This window comes from Eublepharis macularius, chromosome 15, assembly GCF_028583425.1.
Source record: "Eublepharis macularius isolate TG4126 chromosome 15, MPM_Emac_v1.0, whole genome shotgun sequence".
Taxonomy (NCBI): domain Eukaryota; kingdom Metazoa; phylum Chordata; class Lepidosauria; order Squamata; family Eublepharidae; genus Eublepharis; species Eublepharis macularius.
Genome location: NC_072804.1, coordinates 40,354,875 through 40,375,756, shown reverse-complemented (window position 1 = coordinate 40,375,756; position 20,882 = coordinate 40,354,875). Strand labels below are relative to the sequence as shown.

General features: G+C 46.4%; 1 protein-coding gene across 2 annotated transcripts in view; it reads left to right on the top strand.

Annotated features, from left to right (window-relative positions):
- The window catches only part of SESN2 (sestrin 2), a 38,316-nt gene extending 17,856 nt beyond the window's left edge, over window positions 1-20,460 (top strand). The window contains exons 2-10 of one of the 2 annotated variants that reach the window (XM_054999257.1): window positions 2,136-2,201; window positions 5,145-5,342; window positions 6,776-6,958; window positions 8,531-8,743; window positions 10,430-10,580; window positions 10,999-11,114; window positions 12,118-12,308; window positions 14,737-14,881; window positions 16,487-20,460. In XM_054999257.1, coding sequence (XP_054855232.1) covers window positions 2,136-2,201; window positions 5,145-5,342; window positions 6,776-6,958; window positions 8,531-8,743; window positions 10,430-10,580; window positions 10,999-11,114; window positions 12,118-12,308; window positions 14,737-14,881; window positions 16,487-16,573 — 1,350 coding nt within the window. In that variant the 3' untranslated portion in view covers window positions 16,574-20,460. Of the gene's footprint in view, window positions 1-2,135; window positions 2,202-5,144; window positions 5,343-6,775; window positions 6,959-8,530; window positions 8,744-10,429; window positions 10,581-10,995; window positions 11,115-12,117; window positions 12,309-14,736; window positions 14,882-16,486 lie in introns of both variants that reach the window. The other variant, XM_054999256.1, reaches the window with a different exon arrangement.
- Window positions 20,461-20,882: the final 422 nt, after the last annotated feature.

Here is a 20,882-nt window from a genome sequence, read left to right as displayed (position 1 = left end):
ATCTAACAGCATTTTACAAAGTTCTAATGTTAAATAATTGCAGTATGAAGGGAATGCATTACTTGTAGATGTAGTGTTTGTGTTGTTATGTGTTGTTTCTTCCCCTTCTCCCTGTCCCCATTTTTTCCCTTTTGTAGTACTAGTAATTAAAAAAATAAAAAAAAAACTTGCAAAAAAAAAGTTGGGTCATGAGAAAATGTTCTGGTTCACTTTGTGTCCCCCTCCCCAAGAAAATCATCTTGCTCATCTTCGCAATCAGGAGGACTAGAAACATGATTTAAAAAGAGCCAGAAGAAGAGTTTCTCATGGGAAATACTCCAGGCACCATTATATATAGTCTACTTTAGACACTGACAAAAGACCTGCATAGGTCATAGCTGTGGGCAGAATACGTAGCCGAGGGCACTCATAAAAGAGATGGTGATTTTAGATGGAATAAGAAAGGACACCTGGTGGAACGTCTCCATCTTACAGGCCCTGCGGAGCCCGTAGAGCCCGAATCTCCAGCAGGAGCCCGAATCTCCAGCAGGAGAGCCCGAATCTCCAGCAGGAGAGCATTCCACCAGGGCAGAAAAGGCCCTGGCCCTGGTGGAGGCCAGACATATGTCCCTCGGGCTGGGGACCACCAGGAATTGTTTATCCGCAGAGCACAGCGCCCTGCAAGGGACATAATGGGAGAGGCAGTCCTGAAGGTATGCTGGTCCCAGTCCATGGAGGGCTTTAAACACCAAAGTTAACACCTTGAACCAGATTCGGAACACCACTGGAAGCCAGTGCAACTGGCACAGCACAGGATGGATATGCGCTCGCGTAGGCGTTCCTGTAAGAATGTGTGCCACTGTGTTCTGGACCAGCTATAGCTTCCAGGTCAGGACCAAGGGCAGCCCAGCGTAGAGTGAGTTGCAGTAATCTAACCTGGCGGTGACCATTGCATGGATTACTGTGGCCAGGTCCCGGGATGAGAGAGAGGATGCCAGTTGACTGGCCTGTCGGAGATGGAAAAAGGCAGACCTGGCAACGGTCGTGACCTGGGCCTCCATTGAAAGTGTGGCATCCAAAGTCACACCCAGGCTTCTCACCGTCAACGAAGGCTTCAGTTGTACCCCGTCGAGGGTTGGGAGCCGGGTCCCCAACCCCATTGCTCCACAACCTAGATGGCAAAACATGTCCAGTAAGCAATGCAGTGTGAAGGGAGAAGAAAAATAAAACTACCTAGAACTTTTGCAGGCGATTAAAATTTCAGCACTATTACCTTTATGAAAAGTATTACCAGGTGCCCATTTTCTTCATAATGATCAGGGCTTGTGTGTGTGGGTTGGGTGACAGATGGGTTTGGTGGGACCTTTTTAGTTTCTGTGCTGAGCTTTAGATCAGGGGGTTTTACTGCCAACTTTTACTTCTGTGAGGCAACAAAGGGCTTTTGGGGGGGAGGTTGCCTTTTTTGTTCTACCTTTAATGTTTGCTAAAGTCATGGAATTCGTCAAGTTAGCCGGCCCTTTTGTCCCCTGCGGTTATTTGTATTGGCACTGCCAGGTCCTTGGAACTAGAAAGAGAAACTAGGTTAAAGAGCCCCTCCTGCCCTGGGGAAAGATGAGATGGAAGTGAGCCTCTGATGTAAGCCTTACTCCTTGTAACTGGGCCCGACGGCGGCCTGATGCTGCAAAAGGATCACCCGCTCATCCTTCCAACCTTGATGGCTCCTTTTAGGGGGCTGGGGAACCTGTCCTTGCCTTTCCCTTCGGGCTGACTCTGTGACCGAGGATCAGAGGGGCAGGCAAGTGGGTGGTAAATCCCAGAACTCCTGCTGGGTGAACCAGTTCTGGGCAGGTGCGGCTGTTGCAATCCCTCCAGTTATTTTTGCGAGCGGCTTTGGGGGAAGCTGTGCTGAAAGATGTCTCATCAGCAAAGCCTGAGAATCAGTGTTGTGAGGGTTTACTCCAGGCTGTTTGCTTTCAATCTGTCACTTTGCTTTTGGGGGGGGGCAGGAATACGAAGCCCTGGCTGATGCCCTCTGGGCAGGGTGTTGCAATGGAGACTTGTCTCTCCCTCCCCGTCCCCCTCACTTGCTTTGAAGTCTTGACAATAGGGTGTGGGTGTGAGATGGAAGTATTTAATGCCTCTTTCCTTTTTCCCAGGACAGAGGGATAAAAATTCCCCGACAGCTGGGCAGAGGGCCGAGCTCCTTCATCCCCGTGGAAGAGGTGAGTTGGGCAATAGCCTGTGATTATCTTCTCTTTTTCTACCAGGCTTGAGGTAACAGATGTGGAAGATCTGTGGTCACTTTTGAAGTTGGGGGTGAAATTCATGCAAAGCTTGGTGTAATGGTTAAGAGCGCTGGACTCTAATCTGGAGAGCCGGGTTTGATTCCCCACTCCTCCGCTTGAAGCCAGCTGGGTGACCTTGAGCTAGTCACAGATTCTTGGTTGCTCTCTCAGCCTTCCCACTAGTAGTACTACTACCACTACTACTAGTAGTAGTAGTGGGAACCAGTTTGGTGTAGTGGTTAAGAATGCGGGACTCTAAGCTGGAGATCCGGGATTGATTACCCACTCCTCCGCTTGAAGCCAGCTGGGTGACCTTGGGTCAGTTACAGCTTCTAGGAGCTCTCTCAGCCCCACTCATCTCACAGGGTGTTTTGTTGTGGGGATAGTAATGACATACTTTGTAAACTACTCTGAGTGGGTGTTAAGTCATTCTGAAGGGTTGTATATAAATCGAATGTGGTGGTGGTGGTGGTTGTTAAGTGTAATTTCTGGGAAAGTTTGGCCGTGGACTTGGGTGAGATGCATCATATTTGGCATTGCTTCTCCCATGAGAAAAGCTGGTAAATATTTAGCAACTAACAAAAAAAAGTGGCTCTGTTATTCCAAAGTAAAATGCAAAACTGAAATCTGTGTGTTACCTTTATTAGGGTTATTTTGAAACTACTAGCAGATAGCTTTTAAAACCATCTTGTTTGGAATAGTAATACCTAGCACCCAGAAATTCTTGTTAGTTTTCAAAGTGTTTTTAAATCAGCACAGTAATTCTTACAACAGCCCTGTAAGGTAGGATAGTATTTTGTATGTTTAATGTAAGACATTCCCTATTTAGTAACACTCAAAGCAACTCACAATGGGCATGCACGACTATAATGGTAAAATAACCAATTTGAGTTGAAAGCAGTTTACAAAAGACAGAAAACTGTGTTGCTATAAAATGCAGTGCAGAACTAGGGTAGAAGTTTAAAGCAGTGAGCTGCCACTGCATAGTGATTAGAGCACTGGGCTAGGATTTCAGGGATCCAGATTCGAATCAGAACAATGCCAGTGAAACTCCCCTAATCTACCTCACAGGCAGGGCTTTTTTTCAGCAGCAACGCAGTGGAACGGAGTTCCGGCACCTCTTAAAAATGGTCACATGGCTGGTGGCCCCGCCCCCTGATCTCCAGACAGAGGGGAGTTTAAATTGCCCTCCGCAGGAGGCAGGGCCACTGGCCATGAGACCGTTTTCGCAGAGGGCAATTTAAACTTAAAAAAACTCCCCCCCCCTTGTTCCAGCTGACCCAAAGTGACGTCATTGTGCGGTCTTGAGTTCCACCGCTGAGTTCCACCACCTCTTTTCCCAGAAAAAAAGCCCTGCTCACAGGCTTGTTGTAAGATAAAATAGACAAGGGGAGGAGATTGGAAGCTGCTTTGGGCCCCTACTGGGCAGAAAAGTAGGGTGTAAATAGCTAAATCAATATATAACATAAAGCGGAGAGGAAGGTACATCGTTGTTCTCCAGGATTTCTGAAAGTGTTGTAAGAAATCAGAGATTGGGAGACATGCATGTTGTTTATTTAATTTTTCCTTTCTCACTTATGTAGCCAGCTTTGCAGCTTGTCCATTAAAAGGTTATTGCTGCAATCAGATCCTTGACTTTGCTTTGAGAGTGACACGTGTGAGAGCATTGCCCTGTGGTGGCGTCATCTCCTCGTTTATTGATTGGCCTTCCCTTCCTAGGTGCACAAACAACATCTCGTAAGGCTCTCTGAGCCCCGTTCCTACACCTGTCAAATTCCACCCCTCCTCTTTTGTGCCTTGAAGGGACTTCCTAGAGGGGTGTGTGCCTAACCACAATAACGGCTCTGGCATCGTAGCAGGGAGGCTGCCCTGCCAAGGTTTGTTCTTGCTGGGGTGTTTACCCTCCCAGGCTGGCAGCTGCCGCCTCCTTTCCCTGGCCCGGTGCCAGTTCCTTCGCCACCCCTTCATTCCTCCTTAGTAGAGCAGTTGGCTGACTATGTGGAAATTGTATCGTTGTGTTCCTGGACAGCTCTCAGATGCTGGCTGCGGGGATGCTTTCTGCTTCCAAAAAACGTCATGAGGCAGGGATTCTCGATCGAGCAGCCCAGACCTATGTGTGCTTTTTGAAACTCCCCTGCCAAGGCAGGGAGGTGTGTGACAGGCGGAACTGGCAGGGAGGGTATTTTCTGGTTACAGGGAATTGAACAAACAACAGGATTACATCAGCTGTCTGAGTATATAAATTGTGTACTCTATTGGCTCTCCTTCCCCCATTGAAGGGAGCATTGCCTAATGGTTAGGCTATGATCTGGGAGACCCAGGATTAAATCCCCACTCTATTATGGAAGTCCCTGGGGCCCAGTCCTACACTGTCAGCCTAACCTACCTCATATGGTTGTTGTGAGGATAAAATAAAGACAACAGAACTTGTTATAAGCAGCTTAGGAAAATAGACTTTTTAAAAGGAAAATAGACTTTTTAAAAATTAATAGATAACTATTCCATGCATAAGGTGCTTATGATCCCTACTGGGGAGAAAAATGGGCTCTAAATATCGAAGAAGGAACGGCCATTGGTGCAAAGGGGAGATTTCTTTAATTTTAAAGTAACCCCTGCGCAGCAGTCCACATCAGCTTTGTTGGCGGGGGCGGGGGGGGATCTTCAAAATTCCTATTAGTGTCTATTCCGTATGGGCGCTTATTGCTGTTCCTTCTTCGTTTTGCCTTAGTGCAGCCCCCTCTTCTTTGTCTAAATACTGAGACAAGTCGACCAGATCTCTCAAACTGATTGATGTCCCACCAGTTTTGTTTCCACTTTGTGAAGCTATCGGAGCACTCTCAAAAGCAACACTAGAAGGATTGTTTTTTCTACCTCTTGCAGATCTTACAAGAAGGAGCAGAGAGTGCCCAGCGGCGCCTCTTCATTGAGGCTTTTGTTTCTACGGGCAGGGTGGATAACATTACCATGGTGATGGGACTGCACCCGGAATACCTGACCAGCTTTTGGAAGACTCAGTACCTCCTTTTGCGGATGGACGGGCCGCTGCCCTATCACAAACGCCACTACGTTGCCATCATGGTGAGTGGAGGGGGCCTGATCAGTCAGCTGTTGAACGCAAAAATCTTTTTTAGGTTTTCATTAAACAACCAACGTCGGGTCTGGCCAACTTCCAGAATTGCCCCGGATTCACCAAGACTGGGGACCTCTGCTTATGATTTCCATTTCTTGAATATGTAGGATCATAGCTTGACTCGAAACATTTGATGCCTGCAGAATTATTATTATTTATTATTTCGATTTATAAACCGCCCATCCTCAGGGGCTCTGGGTGGTGAACAACAATTAAAATCAATAAAAACAAGAAAACAATTCTAAAATCAACATACAGTAAGCAATAATAAAATAAATTAACCAAATACATTAAGGTGCAATGGTGGGGAGAACCCCCCCACCCCAAAGGGACCATTTTTACTGTGGTAGCTGCCACTTACTTGGAGCTTGTTTACTATTTTTATACTCCACGTTTCACACTTTATATTCTGCTTTGACTCTCAATGAAAGCTGATACAATCAGTATGAAGAGACATCTGATAAGCAATAAACTTGGACCAGAGTTACAGAAATCTGAATAAGCATCACATATTAGCCGTGATACATCAACCGCACTGTTTTTCGACTGATGTGATATTTTTCATCATCATATACAGATACAATGTAGAAAAATTATATCAGTAGAAAACAGTTTGGTGACAGCAGGGTAATATGTACAGTGAACATATAATAAGTCTTATCCAGGGCTTTTTTTCAGCAGGAACGCAGTGGAATGGAGTTCCGGCACCTCTTGAAAATACTCGGCAATAGTGCATGAAAATAATATTATTTCAAAGAATCCTGTGTGTTTCTTCCTCATTTCCCTCTTGAGTTTCGCCACCTCTTTTCCCAGAAAACCCTCCCTGGTCTTATCCATAGTGGTATAAGTCCACAGTTCCTTTCACTTTATATGGCGCCTTCCAAAACCATTCTGTTATAGTATAGTTGTGTTACCTTTATAAAATGGAAGGCTTCAGGGAACAGCGAGGTTCATTTTTAGTAATCAGGCCCTGCCTGTAGATGCTTATCAAGAAAGGTGAAAATGAGAAGTGGCTTCCGAATCTGGGTTAAACTCTGTCAAGGTGCAGTGTATGTTTTGAGCCACAATAATGATTGAAAGTTGTTCACATCCCTAAAAACATAGGATGCAAGACTACATGGTTTGAACTATCAGTTTGTTTCCCAGCATGGCCTACCTGGTATTCCTGCAAGGCTTACAGAAGTTGAAGCTGAAATACGCTACTTCTGAACATGGAGGATCCTTTTGGCTATTGAGGCTGACAGTCATTGATGCAGACCTATCCTCCTTTGTTCAAAGCCATCTCAGCTAATTCAAAGCCATCTCAGCTAATTGTCGCAGCATCCTGTTGCAAGGAGTTCCTTAAGTTAATCATATCTCTTCCTGGTTGTATTCCACTTAGGCTGCTGCTAGACACCAGTGCTCCTACTTGGTTGGCTTCCACATGGGGGAGTTCCTCCAGGTGGGTGGGGACCCACAGTGGTTACGAGGTTTGCAGTATGCCCCTCAGAAACTGAGGAACCTCAATGAGATCAACAAGATCCTGGCCCACCGGCCGTGGCTGATCACCAAGGAGCACATCAAGGTAAGTGCTAGGAATGGCAGGAAAGGGGCTGCAGGGAGTCTTGTGGCGGATAATACCTGGGCTGTTTCTGGTTTGGAAAGAGTTGGGTGATTGTTTTCCATTGTTGTCCTCAGCAAAGCTGCACACTTAAGAGTTCAGTGGAGTCAGTGGTTTATCTAAAAAAAATCTGTTTAGGTTGCACTGCTAGGACAGTGTGGGGAAAATGCAAAAATGAATGCATTAACTAGGCTGATGGGAGACAGTTGCTAGCAAAATGATCTGCTGGATCCTAAATGCGAGCAAAGTCTTCTACTAAACCTGCTCAGAGGAGAAAATGGTCCTGAAGACTGCTTCTCCTAGCTTCTTGATGCACCAAAGAAGCCTGGCAAGGGGACAGGATCTCTTCGTTTCGTTGGCTATACTATTGCAGCATTCATGCATTCATTGCGATTATGTCTCTCTGATTCTTAAATTCTTAAAACTTGCTACGTACCCTGTGGTGAGCTTGCAGATGCTTCGAGGAGTGCTCAGGGTGACGTTTCTCCGCACGTACGAGCACATGAGTGCTGAGAAGACATGCTGCCAAGAATACTGTTCTTGCTTGCAGGGTTCGTGTAAGGACAGAGAAGGGTACATGTGAAGCAGTTGGCAGTGGCAGGAAGCGCTGGGTCTTTAAAAAATATTTATGTGCTGCTTCTCCAAATTTGTTGAAGGCTGCCTCCAGTGAAACACCCAATCACAGTATGAAATAACACACCCTAACAATGTGAAAACAAGCACCATGAAGGCATAAAAAGAGTATAAAATGTCAACCTGCAGGAAGCAGTCTAGTTGGCATTAAACATCACACAACACGGCAAGGTTGTAGAGGTGACCGTTGGCTTGGAATAGCTCTTGGGTTGATCGCTGAGGCCACTCTTGTGATTGCAGGTGTAGCTTGGTGGGAGAGCGCTTCTCTTGTATGAGCTCAGCCCCTGGCACTTCTAGAAATTACTTGATCTTGGGTACTGGAGTTGAGCGGTTTAATGTTTTGGAAGGCATTGGGCAGCATAGGAGGGGCTAGTTATTCATACAAAGCCGCTCTTTGGATGCATCTTGGCATAGGGTGGAGTCCCCAACCTTTTGGAGCTTGTGGGCACATTTGGAATGCTGACACAGAATGGAGGGCATAATCCCAAAATGGCTGCCGCAGGAGGCTAAGCTAACCGTAAAACGGTTGCCACAAGAAGTGGAGCCACACACAGAAGAAGCCCAAGTTCAGGGGTGAAGAGGGGTAACTTTAAAAGTACACTGGGAAAGCGGAGAGAGAATGAAACCAAAACCGTGTTGGTGGCTGTTGCCAAAACAGCCAGTCAGCTCTTGAATGGCCAGTCCGAAGCCCTGCTGATCAGGAGCCACACCTGGCCCCACCAACTCTCTAAAAATTGGCCACAGGAAGGGTGCCAGTGAGTTGCTTTAGCATCCACAGGCCTCACATTTGAGACCCCTGGCATAGAGTTAGGCAGTGTCCAGTGGTGGAACTGCATAGGTCCCTGGATTCTCTTTTAGCACACGGGGCTAATTGGGGGATGCTTCTGTGTGGTCTTTTTTCAGGCACTCCTGAAGACGGGAGAGAACAGCTGGTCCCTTGCGGAACTTATCCAAGCCCTGGTGCTCCTCACGCATTACCACTCACTGGCTTCGTTTGTGTTTGGATGTGGCATCAACCTGGAAATTGATCAGGAAGGAGGGCATGTCTTCCAGCCCCCTTCACCACGCAGCTGTGATAGCAGTCCTGCCTCTGAGGATGGGGTGAACACTTCCAACGTAAGCAGAGGGCAAGAGTTTGGGGATTCTTTCTGACTTTATGCAACAGAATGCAATGGATTGCATCCTAGAAAACTCTTGGGGAAGGCTCCTTCCACCAGAGGAATGTGTCTCATGTAGCAGAAGAGATCTGAAAGATCCAACCTGTTTAGACCCCTAAAAGTTGGTAGAAAATGGGTGTGGTGCTGGTTAATAATAACATTCAACTTATATACTGCCCTTCAGGACAACTTAATGCTACAATCAGAGTGGTTTACGAAGTATGTTTTTGTTATTCTTACAACAATCACCCTGTGAGGTGAGTGAGGCTGAGAGAGCTCTGAAAGAGCAGTGACTGACCCAAGGTCACCCAGCTGGCTTCAAGTGGAGGAGTGGGGAATCAAACCCGGTTCTCCAGATTAGAGTCCTGCCGCTCTTTACCACTACACCAGACTGGCTGAGGGTAGAACCTGGTTGGGATATGAATCAGTACTCTGCTGCTTCAAATCCCACTACTGCCAACAGCTAAGAAGGGGGCCGTGGGTAAGCCACAGTCCTAGCTGTATTGCAGGGGTCATAATAACACCGACATTGTTCACCGCTCTGAGTGGAGCACTAATCTGTCTAGAAGAGTGGTATACATGTATTGTTATTGATTTTTAAATATTTTTTTAAAAAATAAAAGATATAGCAGAATAAAGTGCATAAGAACTTATACAAGCACTACATTTGAATTTAAATTCAGCTAATAAAAAGGTATTCAGAGTAAACGGCACAGCTAAATTATGTAATAGCTCTCATTCCCTCTCCTTAGTTGCTTATACTCAAACTTTAGTATCAATAATTTTAATCAATCATTTCTCCTGTGTTTTATCTCTATATCATATTACCTTAATTTATCTTAGTTTAAACTAAGTAGTCAAAGAAATCTTTCTGTTTTCCCCCAAAATTTGGGGAAAAAAATTGTTATTGTTAATGTGACTGATAGCCAAGGCTTTCTTTTGCATAAAAGATGCCACTTTCAAAAATAGCCCCAGATAAATTCCCACCATTGTCTGAGCTCTCCTTTTAAAAGTTTATTTTTTTTTCTTTTTGGCCTATTGGGCTTTGAGATGCTAGGGTGGGGAGGATTGCAGCTTTTTGCTTCATCCCTCTGTTTACTGGGAGGCTTAATGTAACACCAAGGCAATGGGAAGAAAATCAACACAACCCAGATGGTAGGATTGTCCCATCAGCATGAGTGGACTGTCCCTCTCTCACCCGATCCTACCTTGCAAGGTGGTGGTGAGGCTAAAATGGGAGAGGGGAGAACCATGCACACTCTGAGCTATTTGGAGGGAAGCATGGTGGAAAAATTTAGGGGACCCAACTGCTTTAACAAAGTTTTGAGAAGAGAACTAGGGAAGTCTCCATGACCTAATGTAGATACAGGAATCAAGGCAGCTCCAGAAAACCTGGGTTCACTGGTAAGAACATCCGTTCTGCATGCAGAAGATCTTTAGTTCAACCCTCAACATCTTCAGTGAAAAGGATCAGGTTGAAAGACTTCTACTAATGAGCCACAGCTAACCAGAGAAGCAATACTGATCCTGGTAGGCAGAGGAGATCTGACTTTGTAGAGGGCCGCTGTGTATCCTAAACGGAGCTGGCTGGCTGGTTGTGTCTCCTACCCATGTTCCTCAAACGGTCCCTTTTGGTTTTTTTCAGGGCACAGATGCTATGGAGGAGGTGGAGGTGTTGATGGAGAGGATGAAACTGCTTCAGGAGTGCCAGTTAGAAGAAGAAAGGGTCACCCAGGAGGAGATGGAGACACGCTTCGAGATGGAGAAAACGGAGAGCTTGCTTGTTACTCCTTCAGGTAAGGCAGCAGAGAATTACTGGGTAGAATTTGGGCTAAGGTAGCAAAGAGTCTTCCAGGAGCCTTCTTGCAGACTTGGGGTGGGGGACTCCCCAGGCAGCTGTGCCAGTGGGATCAAGTTATGCAGAGCAGGAAGGGAATCTCCCTATTTCACATGGTAATAGATGACGTCTTTTTGCATTATTGAAGGTTCTCAAATATATTTGTCTCCTGCCTCCTTAAATTAGTTTCACAATATAAAAATGTTGCTGCTTAGAGATTTTAAGGTTATGGGATATGATTAAATTGGTGCTCTGGAGGTACGTCTTTTGGACCAAAACCCCTTTTGAGGTTTATCCTAGAGGAGAACATTGAAGTGAAGATGCTTGGCAGGAATCTTGGTGTCCTCATGTTATCTTCTCTGCCCTTCCTCCAGTAGATATTGCTGAACACTCCCTGCCTCCCAATGTCCTGTGCTTTGTGGAGGATCCAGAGTTTGGATACAAGGACTTCACTAGGAGAGGAGAGCAGACGCCCCCAACGTTCCGAGCTCAGGTACTTAGTCTGTTTACATTTGACACCCATATTTTCCCAAAAAAGGTCTGGTACTGGCATTTGTATTCATTAACGCCCTTCTCCCCCCCCCCCCCCCCCCGGTACCACCTTTCTCCAAGACAATAAATTCTTCCATTTGATGCATGCTCTATATTTGTTTGTTACAATTTGCAAAATTTTAGTTGGTCTTTAGAACTGTGGGATCGAAAGCTTACTTACGTACTACAGATGGTGTTCAGGCTGGACTTTACAGCTGCAGAGTTTTGCAAATATAGGACATTGCCAGCTTGGCTGCTCCAATTCTATTAGTCGGAAGATTGCAAGGAATTATCTTGGTGATGCTCCTCTGAAGTCATGGCAAGCTAGAGGAAGCATTAAAATCCTTGAGGATGAGCAAGATACAAAAATTACTTTCAATAGCAGAGCTCCCTACCTTTTAGAGGGTGGTGGTGGAGAGTGCCCTCAAGTCATAGCTGATTTATGGCGGGGAACCCCCTCCCCTTGCCGGTGGGGTTTTCATGGTAAGAGGCTAGAGGTGGTTTGCCATTGCCTGCCTCTGCAACCCTGGTCTTTGTTTGAGGTCTTCCATCCAATTACTAACCAAGGCTAACCCTGCTTAGCTTCTGAGATCGGGCTCACCTGGGCTGTCCAGGTCAGGGTATCTTTTCGAGAGTAACCTTAGGCAAAGTGCAGTATTTCGGGTGAGGCTTTTCAAGAAAGTGTTTGTCTTAAAGAAAGTTAGCATTGTAGTTAGTGCGTCAAACTTGGATCAGATTAGATTCCCTACTGTTCCATGGAAGCTCACTTAGGTAACCTTGGACTAGTAACATACACCTCATGGGATGGTTAGAATAAAATGGAGAAGGCAGAACGGAATTGTAAGCTCTTTTGGGTCCCATTGGAGAGGAATATGGGGGTATAAATTAAATTGAACACACAGTATTGTAGGTCTTTGGCTGTGTATCTCTTTGGAACTTACGTACCAACTTTGCTTTCTCTCCAGGACTACACCTGGGAAGATCATGGCTACTCTCTCATCAATCGCTTGTATCCAGATGTGGGGCAGCTACTAGATGAGAAATTCCAGGTGGTCTATAACCTGACCTACAACACTATCGCGATGCACAGTGGTGTGGACACTTCTATGCTCCGGAGGGCCATCTGGAATTACGTTCACTGTGTCTTTGGCATTCGGTAGGTCACTTGAGGGGGACGTTCAGCCTGGGTCCCATCAGTGCAAACTCACTTGGAGACCTGTTGATGGGAAGCATGATGGCCTCCGCTTTCCACTTGAGTGTTATTGTGTGCCTTCTTTTGAGGATCTAATAATAGGCTATGTTGTCCTTGTATCCGCCACGATCCTATTGACTAGATGTTTAGGGGGGAGTTCCATGCTCAGACCTTAATTCTCAGGAGTGTGAGCCCAACTCAGGTCCAGACTGTGGGGGAGAGGGAGTCTCAAGCCTGCCACTCCCTTGTGTCATTTCCCAATCTGAAACTACTGCAAGGAATGGCTTTTGTCCCTTTAGGAGGACTTGGTTCCCCCTTTGGCGGAACTTAGGTGAAGCCTATCTGTAAGGTTCCCCATTGGGGCAAAGAGCAGCTCTTGTGGGTATTTCAGGTTGGGGAAATGGGCTGTGCCTGGGGGGGGGCGGGGGTTGAACCTCGTCTCCCCACTGTCCTGATTCAAATCTGGCTCCTGCATGCCTGGAAATTACAGTCTGAGCACGAAGCTCCTAGCGTACATCTGGTCAAAAGGATTGGGCCGGGCACAAGAGGACACACGGGGTCTAGTCGAGCCCTAAATCTCCATCTTTCTTTATATCTGCCTGGTTCCTTCAACAGTTTCTCCTGCAAAGTTACCTTTCCGGTTCTGATAACTTAATTTTCAGAACCACTGTCCTTTCGAGCGAGTTGCCTGACTTGTGCTTGGCATCTGTCTGGAGGAACGGGTCCAGGCCTCGTGGCTGGCCTTGTGCAGAGCTTAGCAAATGGGTGTGACTAAAGGACTGAGTCATCTAATTCTCAGCAGAGTCGGATGTTAGGCACGCTTGAAGGATGTGGGTGGACCTGCCCCATCTTTGCCTCTGCTGGGCCCTCCATGTGGCGAAGGATGGTGTGTTCTATAGCAGGAGAGGATCTAGCGACTTCTCCCTGTTGGGGGGGAACATGGGGGCAGCGTCATTTAAGTAGTAGAGTACACCGAGGACCTCAGTTGTGGCCCCCAGTTTCATTATCTTTTCTAATCCACTGTGGTACTTGGGTGGACTGGGAGGGAACAAATAGGCCCGCCCCCCAAAGAGGCCTGCTCTGCCAGCCCCATGTCATGTGTGGCTTGGCCAGGTGTCATTTGTTGCACAGGGCTCAGCTGGGAAATGCTTCTCCTTCCCCTTGCTGTGTGGGGCTCAGGCTACTGGTTTACGGTGGCCGCCTCCCATCCCTTACACGGCGCCAGCTTGGCGCTGGGTGGGGGGAGCAGGCCACCAGCCCACTGGGACTTTTCCTGGTTGCCCTAGTGGCCTATCTGCCCTGGTAGTACGCAAGGCAGCATGCTTTGGATTCCTGTGAGGTTTACTATCCAATCCATTATCTGACTTGGATCTGCTCGGCTCCAGCACGATGACTTGTGCCATGTGCGCTGCAGTTGTGATGGTGGCGGGAAGTGCTGTCAAGTCACAGCCAAATTACAGTGACCCTGTGGGGTCTTCAAGGCAAGAAACGAATGTAGTTGGCTTGCCATTGCCTGCCTCTGTATAGCGACCCTGGACTTCCTTTGTGGTCTCCCATCCAAAAGCTGACCGGGCCCAATCCTACTTAGCTTCTGAGATTTATTTATTTTATTTGTCTGTTTATGTCATTTAGAGTCCGCCTTTCTCACTGAGACTCAAGGCAGATTACACAGTGCGAGATTAGTACAATCAGTGTCAAGGACACTTCCATAAACAATGTCATAGGATAAATAAAAACAAGTTTACAAAGACGTGGCATTAGCGAGGATCCAATGCAGAGTTGAAGAATTGCTGCAACAGAATATAATCAATTCTAGGGGTGACATTAGACATCATGAAGCATAGGCAATATATAGGAGTACAAATGTAACATAACAGATAATATGTAAGGCAACATAGTGGTGAAGTCTAGGGTCCCTAGCTCATTAGCTAGCAAAGCATCTGAGGACCCCCCCCCCCTCTCCCTACAATACAGTAAAAGGCCTTTTTGAAAAATTCGGTTTTGCATAGTTTGCGGAAAGCCGGGAGAGTGGGGCCTCTCCTGACCTGCTCAGGCAAGCTGTTCCATAGGACAGGGGCCACCACAGAGAACATCCATGTACGGACAGCTGTTGATTTCGCCCATGTGCAGGCTAGCACCTGCAAGAGACCCTGTTCAGATGAGTGAAGCTGCTGCGGAAGGACATGATCTGATGCAACTGGGCTAGCCTGAGTCATCTGCGTCAGGCCTCTTCAGTTGTACCTTAGGAGGATCTTGGGTAGCAACAGCAAGGAAAGAGCTCCTCTGCCAGAAACCTCGGAGAGCTGCTGTTAGACTAGATGGACCAAAGACCAGAGTCCATTTTTTCCCTTCAACGAAGCTTCATAAGTTCATGTTGTCTGCACTTTCCCAGGTATGATGACTATGATTATAGAGAGGTGAACCAGCTGTTAGAGCGCAGCTTGAAAATCTACATCAAAACTGTAGCCTGCTATCCAGAGAAAACGACCAAGCGAATGTATACACACTTCTGGAGACACTTCAAGCACTCTGAGAAGGTAAATGTGCACCCGCTGGTGTGTTCTCTTTTGGGGGGGAGGATTGGAAATCTGGCCCTCATTTCCTGCAGTTTGCTTAGAGAAGTGTAGGCTCCTGGTCAGCTGATTACAGAAGAAATGAGAAAATCTTCACCCTATTCCACAACCCCCCGCCCCAATTTCCACTTGGGGACGCACAAGAGGGTTAGGCCCAGGCTTGCTATGTTCCAGCCAGGTGGAAAATGGTGGGAAAACTAGAAGGGGCAGACAGGCAACATCCAAATGTGTCGACCTCATTCCCTGTGCTCCCAGAAGTGGTTAAACCATATTGTTTTGCCCAAATGCTGGTGTGTCCATCAGTGCTGTAATGTCACTTTCAGGTGCATGGGGAATGTGTTAACAGCAATGTCATTACATTGATGGCACAAGATTCACCCCCCCCCAAAATAAGTCTCCCACTGGTTGCCAGTTTGGCAACCCTAGCTATGCCTGTTCCAACCTTCTTCCCACCCAAGAGTTAAATGTGTATCATTTCGTGCCTCATTTGAGCCTGATCTAGACATGAAGTGGTAGAATTACGGATGTGGCGGGCTATACCACTTCAGGTGGGGGAGTCACATATTTAATTCCCACCCACCCAGCCCCGGCATGTAAAAACTGTCTACAAATAAAACTTAATGCTGAAGATCTTGTAATCCCTTCTTTGCAATCTGAAGTGGTACAGTACTTTCTGCCGCCTCATTCTGTTTCGCATATAAACCAGCCCTGAGAGATCATCTAGTAGGTATGTGATGCTTGGTCCTTAATGTGAATACCCAGAGCAGTCATTTATCATTGAATGGCCTGCCTGAAGAGGATTGCATTTCCCTTGCTTGTACAAATTATGCAAGCTGAACGCATCTACGTCATTTCTGGTGTGTAGAATTTTGGAGGGTCACTAATCTGGGGGGAAGAGGCAGAGCTGTCCTGCAGAGAACAGCTTTAGAAGTGTTTCCTCGACCTCCTGAAAAGAATTGATTTAGATACTTTATAGCTCCTAAGATTGCCCACATACTTCCACAGCCATATTAAATAGAAATTGGCTTCCTTTGAGATAAATTAGCGTCGAAGCAGAGAGTCTCTAGAAGCTGGATCCGGTGCTCCCATAGAATTGCGGCCTACACCCAGGCCTAGGGCTGAGGGATGCCTGTGTATTACCCTCTATCTCCCGCAGCTTACTGTGTTTTTATTTATGACAACGGTATCATAAAAAATTATATTTTTCTTGTCTTTTCTTCCATCACGGGGACTTAAAGGAGAATCCCATCCAGGCCCGTACTAGATGCTGCCTGCTTCCCTTCAACCTAGTTACTGTATTATGAGTTTTCCAGCATTACCCTGGAAAACAGACCCAGAGAGTCTCTGGAAACTGAATTCAGTGCTCCTGTAGAATTCTGGCCTACACCCAGTCCTGAGGGATGCCTGTGTTTTCCAGCCTTACCTTCTGTCTCTAAAATAGTTCAGATAATCCTTGTTTGCTTATAGGGAAGTCTATTTCTTTACCAGCAAGGTAAAAAGTTGCCCTCGTTCTGAGGGGAAAATCATACTTCCATTTCCATTCTCACAAATACCTCTTTCTCCTTCCAGGTGCATATCAACCTGCTTCTCTTGGAAGCTCGCATGCAGGCAGCCCTGCTGTACGCCCTGCGTGCCATTACCCGCTACATGACTTGACGGGACCGTCCCCTCTCTCGTCCTGCAAGAGGCAGACCAACTGGAGGATGGGAGAGCTTTTTATTAGTGATCATCTGTTTTCTGAACGCATCGTGTAGAGACCTTGCCTCGCCTCTGGATCTTGAAGACGTGTGTCTCATTTCAAGGGGACTGTCTGTTAAGAGACTTGCCAGGGGGATGGGGAGAAGGCCAAACTGTTCAGACACACCTGTGATGGAAAACGACTGTGGCAAGCTCTGGCAGCCTTTCACTCCGGAGCCGATTGCGGCTTGCTGTGTGGCTTGTGGGCTCTGCCACTGGCAAGCTTAGGGGCTCAAGGTTTCGTGGTGTTTGCTTTGGTCCAGAATCTTGGAAAGCGGATTTGCTAAGCCCTTGATTGGCCTGGGATTTGTGGTAGCGTTCTACTGCAGCTGCACCCAGCTTACCCCCTCCCCTGCCCAAGTGATTAGTGCAATGAATGTCTGGTCTTCTGGTTGCATCTTTCTGCGAGGATAATACTGTCCAAACAACTGGGATGAAGATTTGATGAACCAAAGAGATCTTTCTGCTGTGACAAAGCGAGATTTTTTTCCTCTGTGGCCTCTTCCTGCTCTTGGTCTTTAGAGGTTCAAACAGATCACCACTGTCTCGTGACAAACTTACCGATTGCTTAAACATTGGAAAGGTGACTTGAGGGGGGTAGATTGAATGTTGTGTTCCACTGCAATTAGTGATTACACTATATTTCTGATTTTAGTGCCCCCCCATCCTTTGCACTCCAAACATTGTCCTTGTTTCACATATAGACTCCTGAGTCTCTTAGCTCTGGCTTGGGGAAGAATGCAAAGTTGGGTATGAACTGGGCCAGATTCTTTGATTTTTGTCTTGTGAAAAGTGGGTGAGATGCTTTGCTTGGCAAGGGAGTAGGAAAATTTTCCAATGGAGGTACTGCCAGTTTGGAGCACACAGGTCTTCCATTTCTGGAGGCAATATCCGTTCATCCAGTGGGAGAAAAAAAAAGCTCCCACTTTCAGTGTAGATAGCAAACTCTCTATTTCTCTCTGATTTCAGGATTCTGCCTTGCTCAAATGTTTGGAGAATTTGAATTAGTTAAACTGTTTTTTTCTTTATATCTTCCTCCTTCTCGAAAGCCTGAATTGTTAACTTTTAGCAGTAGGAGAATCTCCTTCCCTGAATTACCTAGCCTCCATTTAGGCAATTCTGCCTCCTGGGAGACCCTCGGTTGCAGGCCAGGAACTAACCTGTAATCCTCTGTAATATAATTCATGGCCAAAACAATCTTCCTGGTAGGTGTAGTCGCTATGTTGTGATATCCAGTGGTTGGTTTGTGCGTACTGAAACTGATACACAAGCATCACTTCTGTTCAGACAACACAGAAGCTGCACATGTGCAGAAGATCTACATACACATGTGGATGCAATGTCCAAAAAGGACTTATTGCTCACCATTTCCCCCCATTCCAGTCACTTCCCATGGCCCTTTAACTTAGTTCTTTCTTGAAAGTATCCTTCCATTTCAAAACATCCCAGCAAGGCGTAGATGTATATCTAATTCTATCATTCTCTTCCTGGACTTGAGATTTACCCCTCTTGGTTTTTAAGTATGTGATGGTTACACACGGATTTAACCAGGGATTTTTTTCAGCTGGAATGCAGTGGAACAGAGTTCTGGCACCTCTTGAAAATGGTCACATGGCCAGAGGCCCTGCCCCCTGATCGCCAGACAGAGTAGTTTAGATTGCCCTCCACGTCATTTTTGCTGAGGGCGATTTAAGCTTTAAAAAAACTCCCCCTTGTTCCAGCTGACCCAAAGTGACATCATTGTGCGGTCCTGAGTTTCACCACTTCTTTTCCCGGAAAAAAAGCCCTAGATTTAACCTTTCTTACTTGATGGCTAAAATCCTTCTCTTAGAGGAGGAGGAATGAAGGTGGACTGGAACAGAATTCCTTATCTGTCTAAACTGCACAGCCAGTTTAGACATCTCAGATAATTATTCTGTATCTTTAAACAAAGGAGAACTCACAAATGCCCGGAAGCTGTGCTGGGTGGGGAAATCTGCATATAGAAAATGAGTCAACTAACATTCCAGTAGCCAAAGGTTTGGAGAGGCAAGAGCCCAAACCTGCTTCAGGGGTGCTTGGAATGCTCTCAGTATAATCTGGCCAGGTGAGATAGCATGACCTCTGAGCTGGCTGGGCCCTGCACAGAACAGACATGCCCCAGAGTTCACTGTTGTGGTTTGAGGGTTTCTGGGCATGTTCCACTTTCCTGATTTGGTTAAGAGTTCATCCTCTGCCAAGATGTTGAAAGCCCCTCCTGCCCTGTAGCCTCTCCAGATTGTGGAAGGAGAGGCTTGCTTCTGGAGACTTCTTTGCAGTTTTAAAGATGGATATTAACTTTACCAAAGAATCAAGCTGACCTCTGTTCTGGGTTGGTCAGTCTCTCTCTCTCTCTTGCTGACATACATCTATTTCCTCTTTGTCTTGCTGAAGCTAGAGGTGTCTGGCCCAAAGATGTTCGAACTGTGCCTGCTGTTGGACTGAGCCTAGAATATATACAAACAAAGCCTGGGGGGGGGACATGTTGCCCCCTGAACTGATCTCACCTGCCACAAAATTGTCTACCAAAAGGGGTGACTTAGGGTGGGTTTGGAACAATGTCCTCAAATTTCTTTCAAGGAGTCTAGATGGGTGTAGACTTCTTTTGGTGTGCTTACTTGTTAGATTCTTCAAAATAAATCCCTGGAATTGTGATTGAATAGCATTGAGAGATGGTATAAAAAGTCTGTGTGCTCCAACTGCAATAATTTATCCTTGGGTGAAAAAAGCATCTGGTTATGTTAGTTGTCTGGTTTACTAGGGCTTGGATCCTAGAGTGCTGTTTCACCGGTATGGCAGCAAGTTCTCCCATCTACAAAGGAGGGGAGGGTGATTTTTGCTGATCCCCCCCCCCGGCTTTAGATACCTGATTTGCTCCCCACACTGACCCACAGGAGCAAATTTTGGTGAGTGGGGGAGACACAAAAAGCTGCGTGACAGGGCAGAAGCAGGGAAGCCATTTCTTCTGCCGTGGCTTTGCTTGCACAGGTTAGAATCCATGCCTAGGCTTAAAGACTTACTCCTCTTGCATCAGAAAGCTAGACTTGATGCCTTTCTGAAATTAAAGCCCCCCTCCCATTTTCATAGAGGAACACAAACTGAAGTAGTGTTACTGTGGAACAGCTCATTGCTTAGCTGCTTTGCAAAATTAGCAAACCCTGCCCCTCCTCTGAAAAGGGGATTTCTGGTTCTCCTAAGCCCACAGCAGTATTACACAATCAGGCAACAAACACACTGAAATTCAGAAGACTGGCTTGTCCTGTGACTGGGCTGAGCAGGCCTCAACTCCTCAAGCCGGTTTTGATGGTTCTTTCCTTCACCTTGCCCCTCCCCCCACCAACTCCTAATGTTGTTTTTCAAGCTAATATGTTTTCTACCCATTTTGCACAGCATGGATTGCTTTGTCAGCATCCAAATTCTTTTTGTTGTTGTTTTGTATGTTCATTTCTGATGGGTCTTTTTTGTGAGACAAGCCATTTCCCTGTTGACCTCGAGAGGGGAAGGATCAGCCGAGGGGCGGTGGGGAGTCAAGGAAGAAGGGAAGCCGGGGTAGCAGAACATCGGTAGCTTTAGCCTAGTGTGGCTGCTACATTTTGCCATCTGGCCACCCCCCCCCCCCACGCACACACACATACAGTCAAATACAGAGCTAGCAGTCTCCTGTTGTGTCGGCTGCATCTTCACCCTGTGTAAGTTATAATGGATTTTTTAATGTATTTAGTCTTGACTGTACTGTTGTGACTTTGCTACCGATTTCTGTTTGAAAAATAAAATTGCCTTTTGTTTTCCAAAAAGAGCTTGTTCACCTACAGTTAAATTTTATTTATTTGCCTCCTGTTATCCTGCTATGGCTTACGGTATTGTTCTTTCCCTCTTCCATGTTGTGCCCAAAACAACAATCCTGGGAGGTAGTTTAGGCAAGAAGTGACTAGCTGAAGGTTACCTATGACGCAAACCTGGGTCTCCCAGGTCCTAATCTTAACACTCGAACCACTACACCAAGTTGGCTGTTTCTGTAGGTGTGCTGGGGTGGGGTTAAAAGCTAGATCTAAAAGCCAGAAACTGCCTTGCTTTAACAGACCAAAGTCTCTTGAGCTCTGCATTAATGACTTTGCTGTATCCAAATGGCTGGGAGGGGGGTGGGGGTGGACTACCAAATAGTCTTGTCCCCATAACAACCCTGCTAGAATGCAAACTGGCAGCCTTGGGT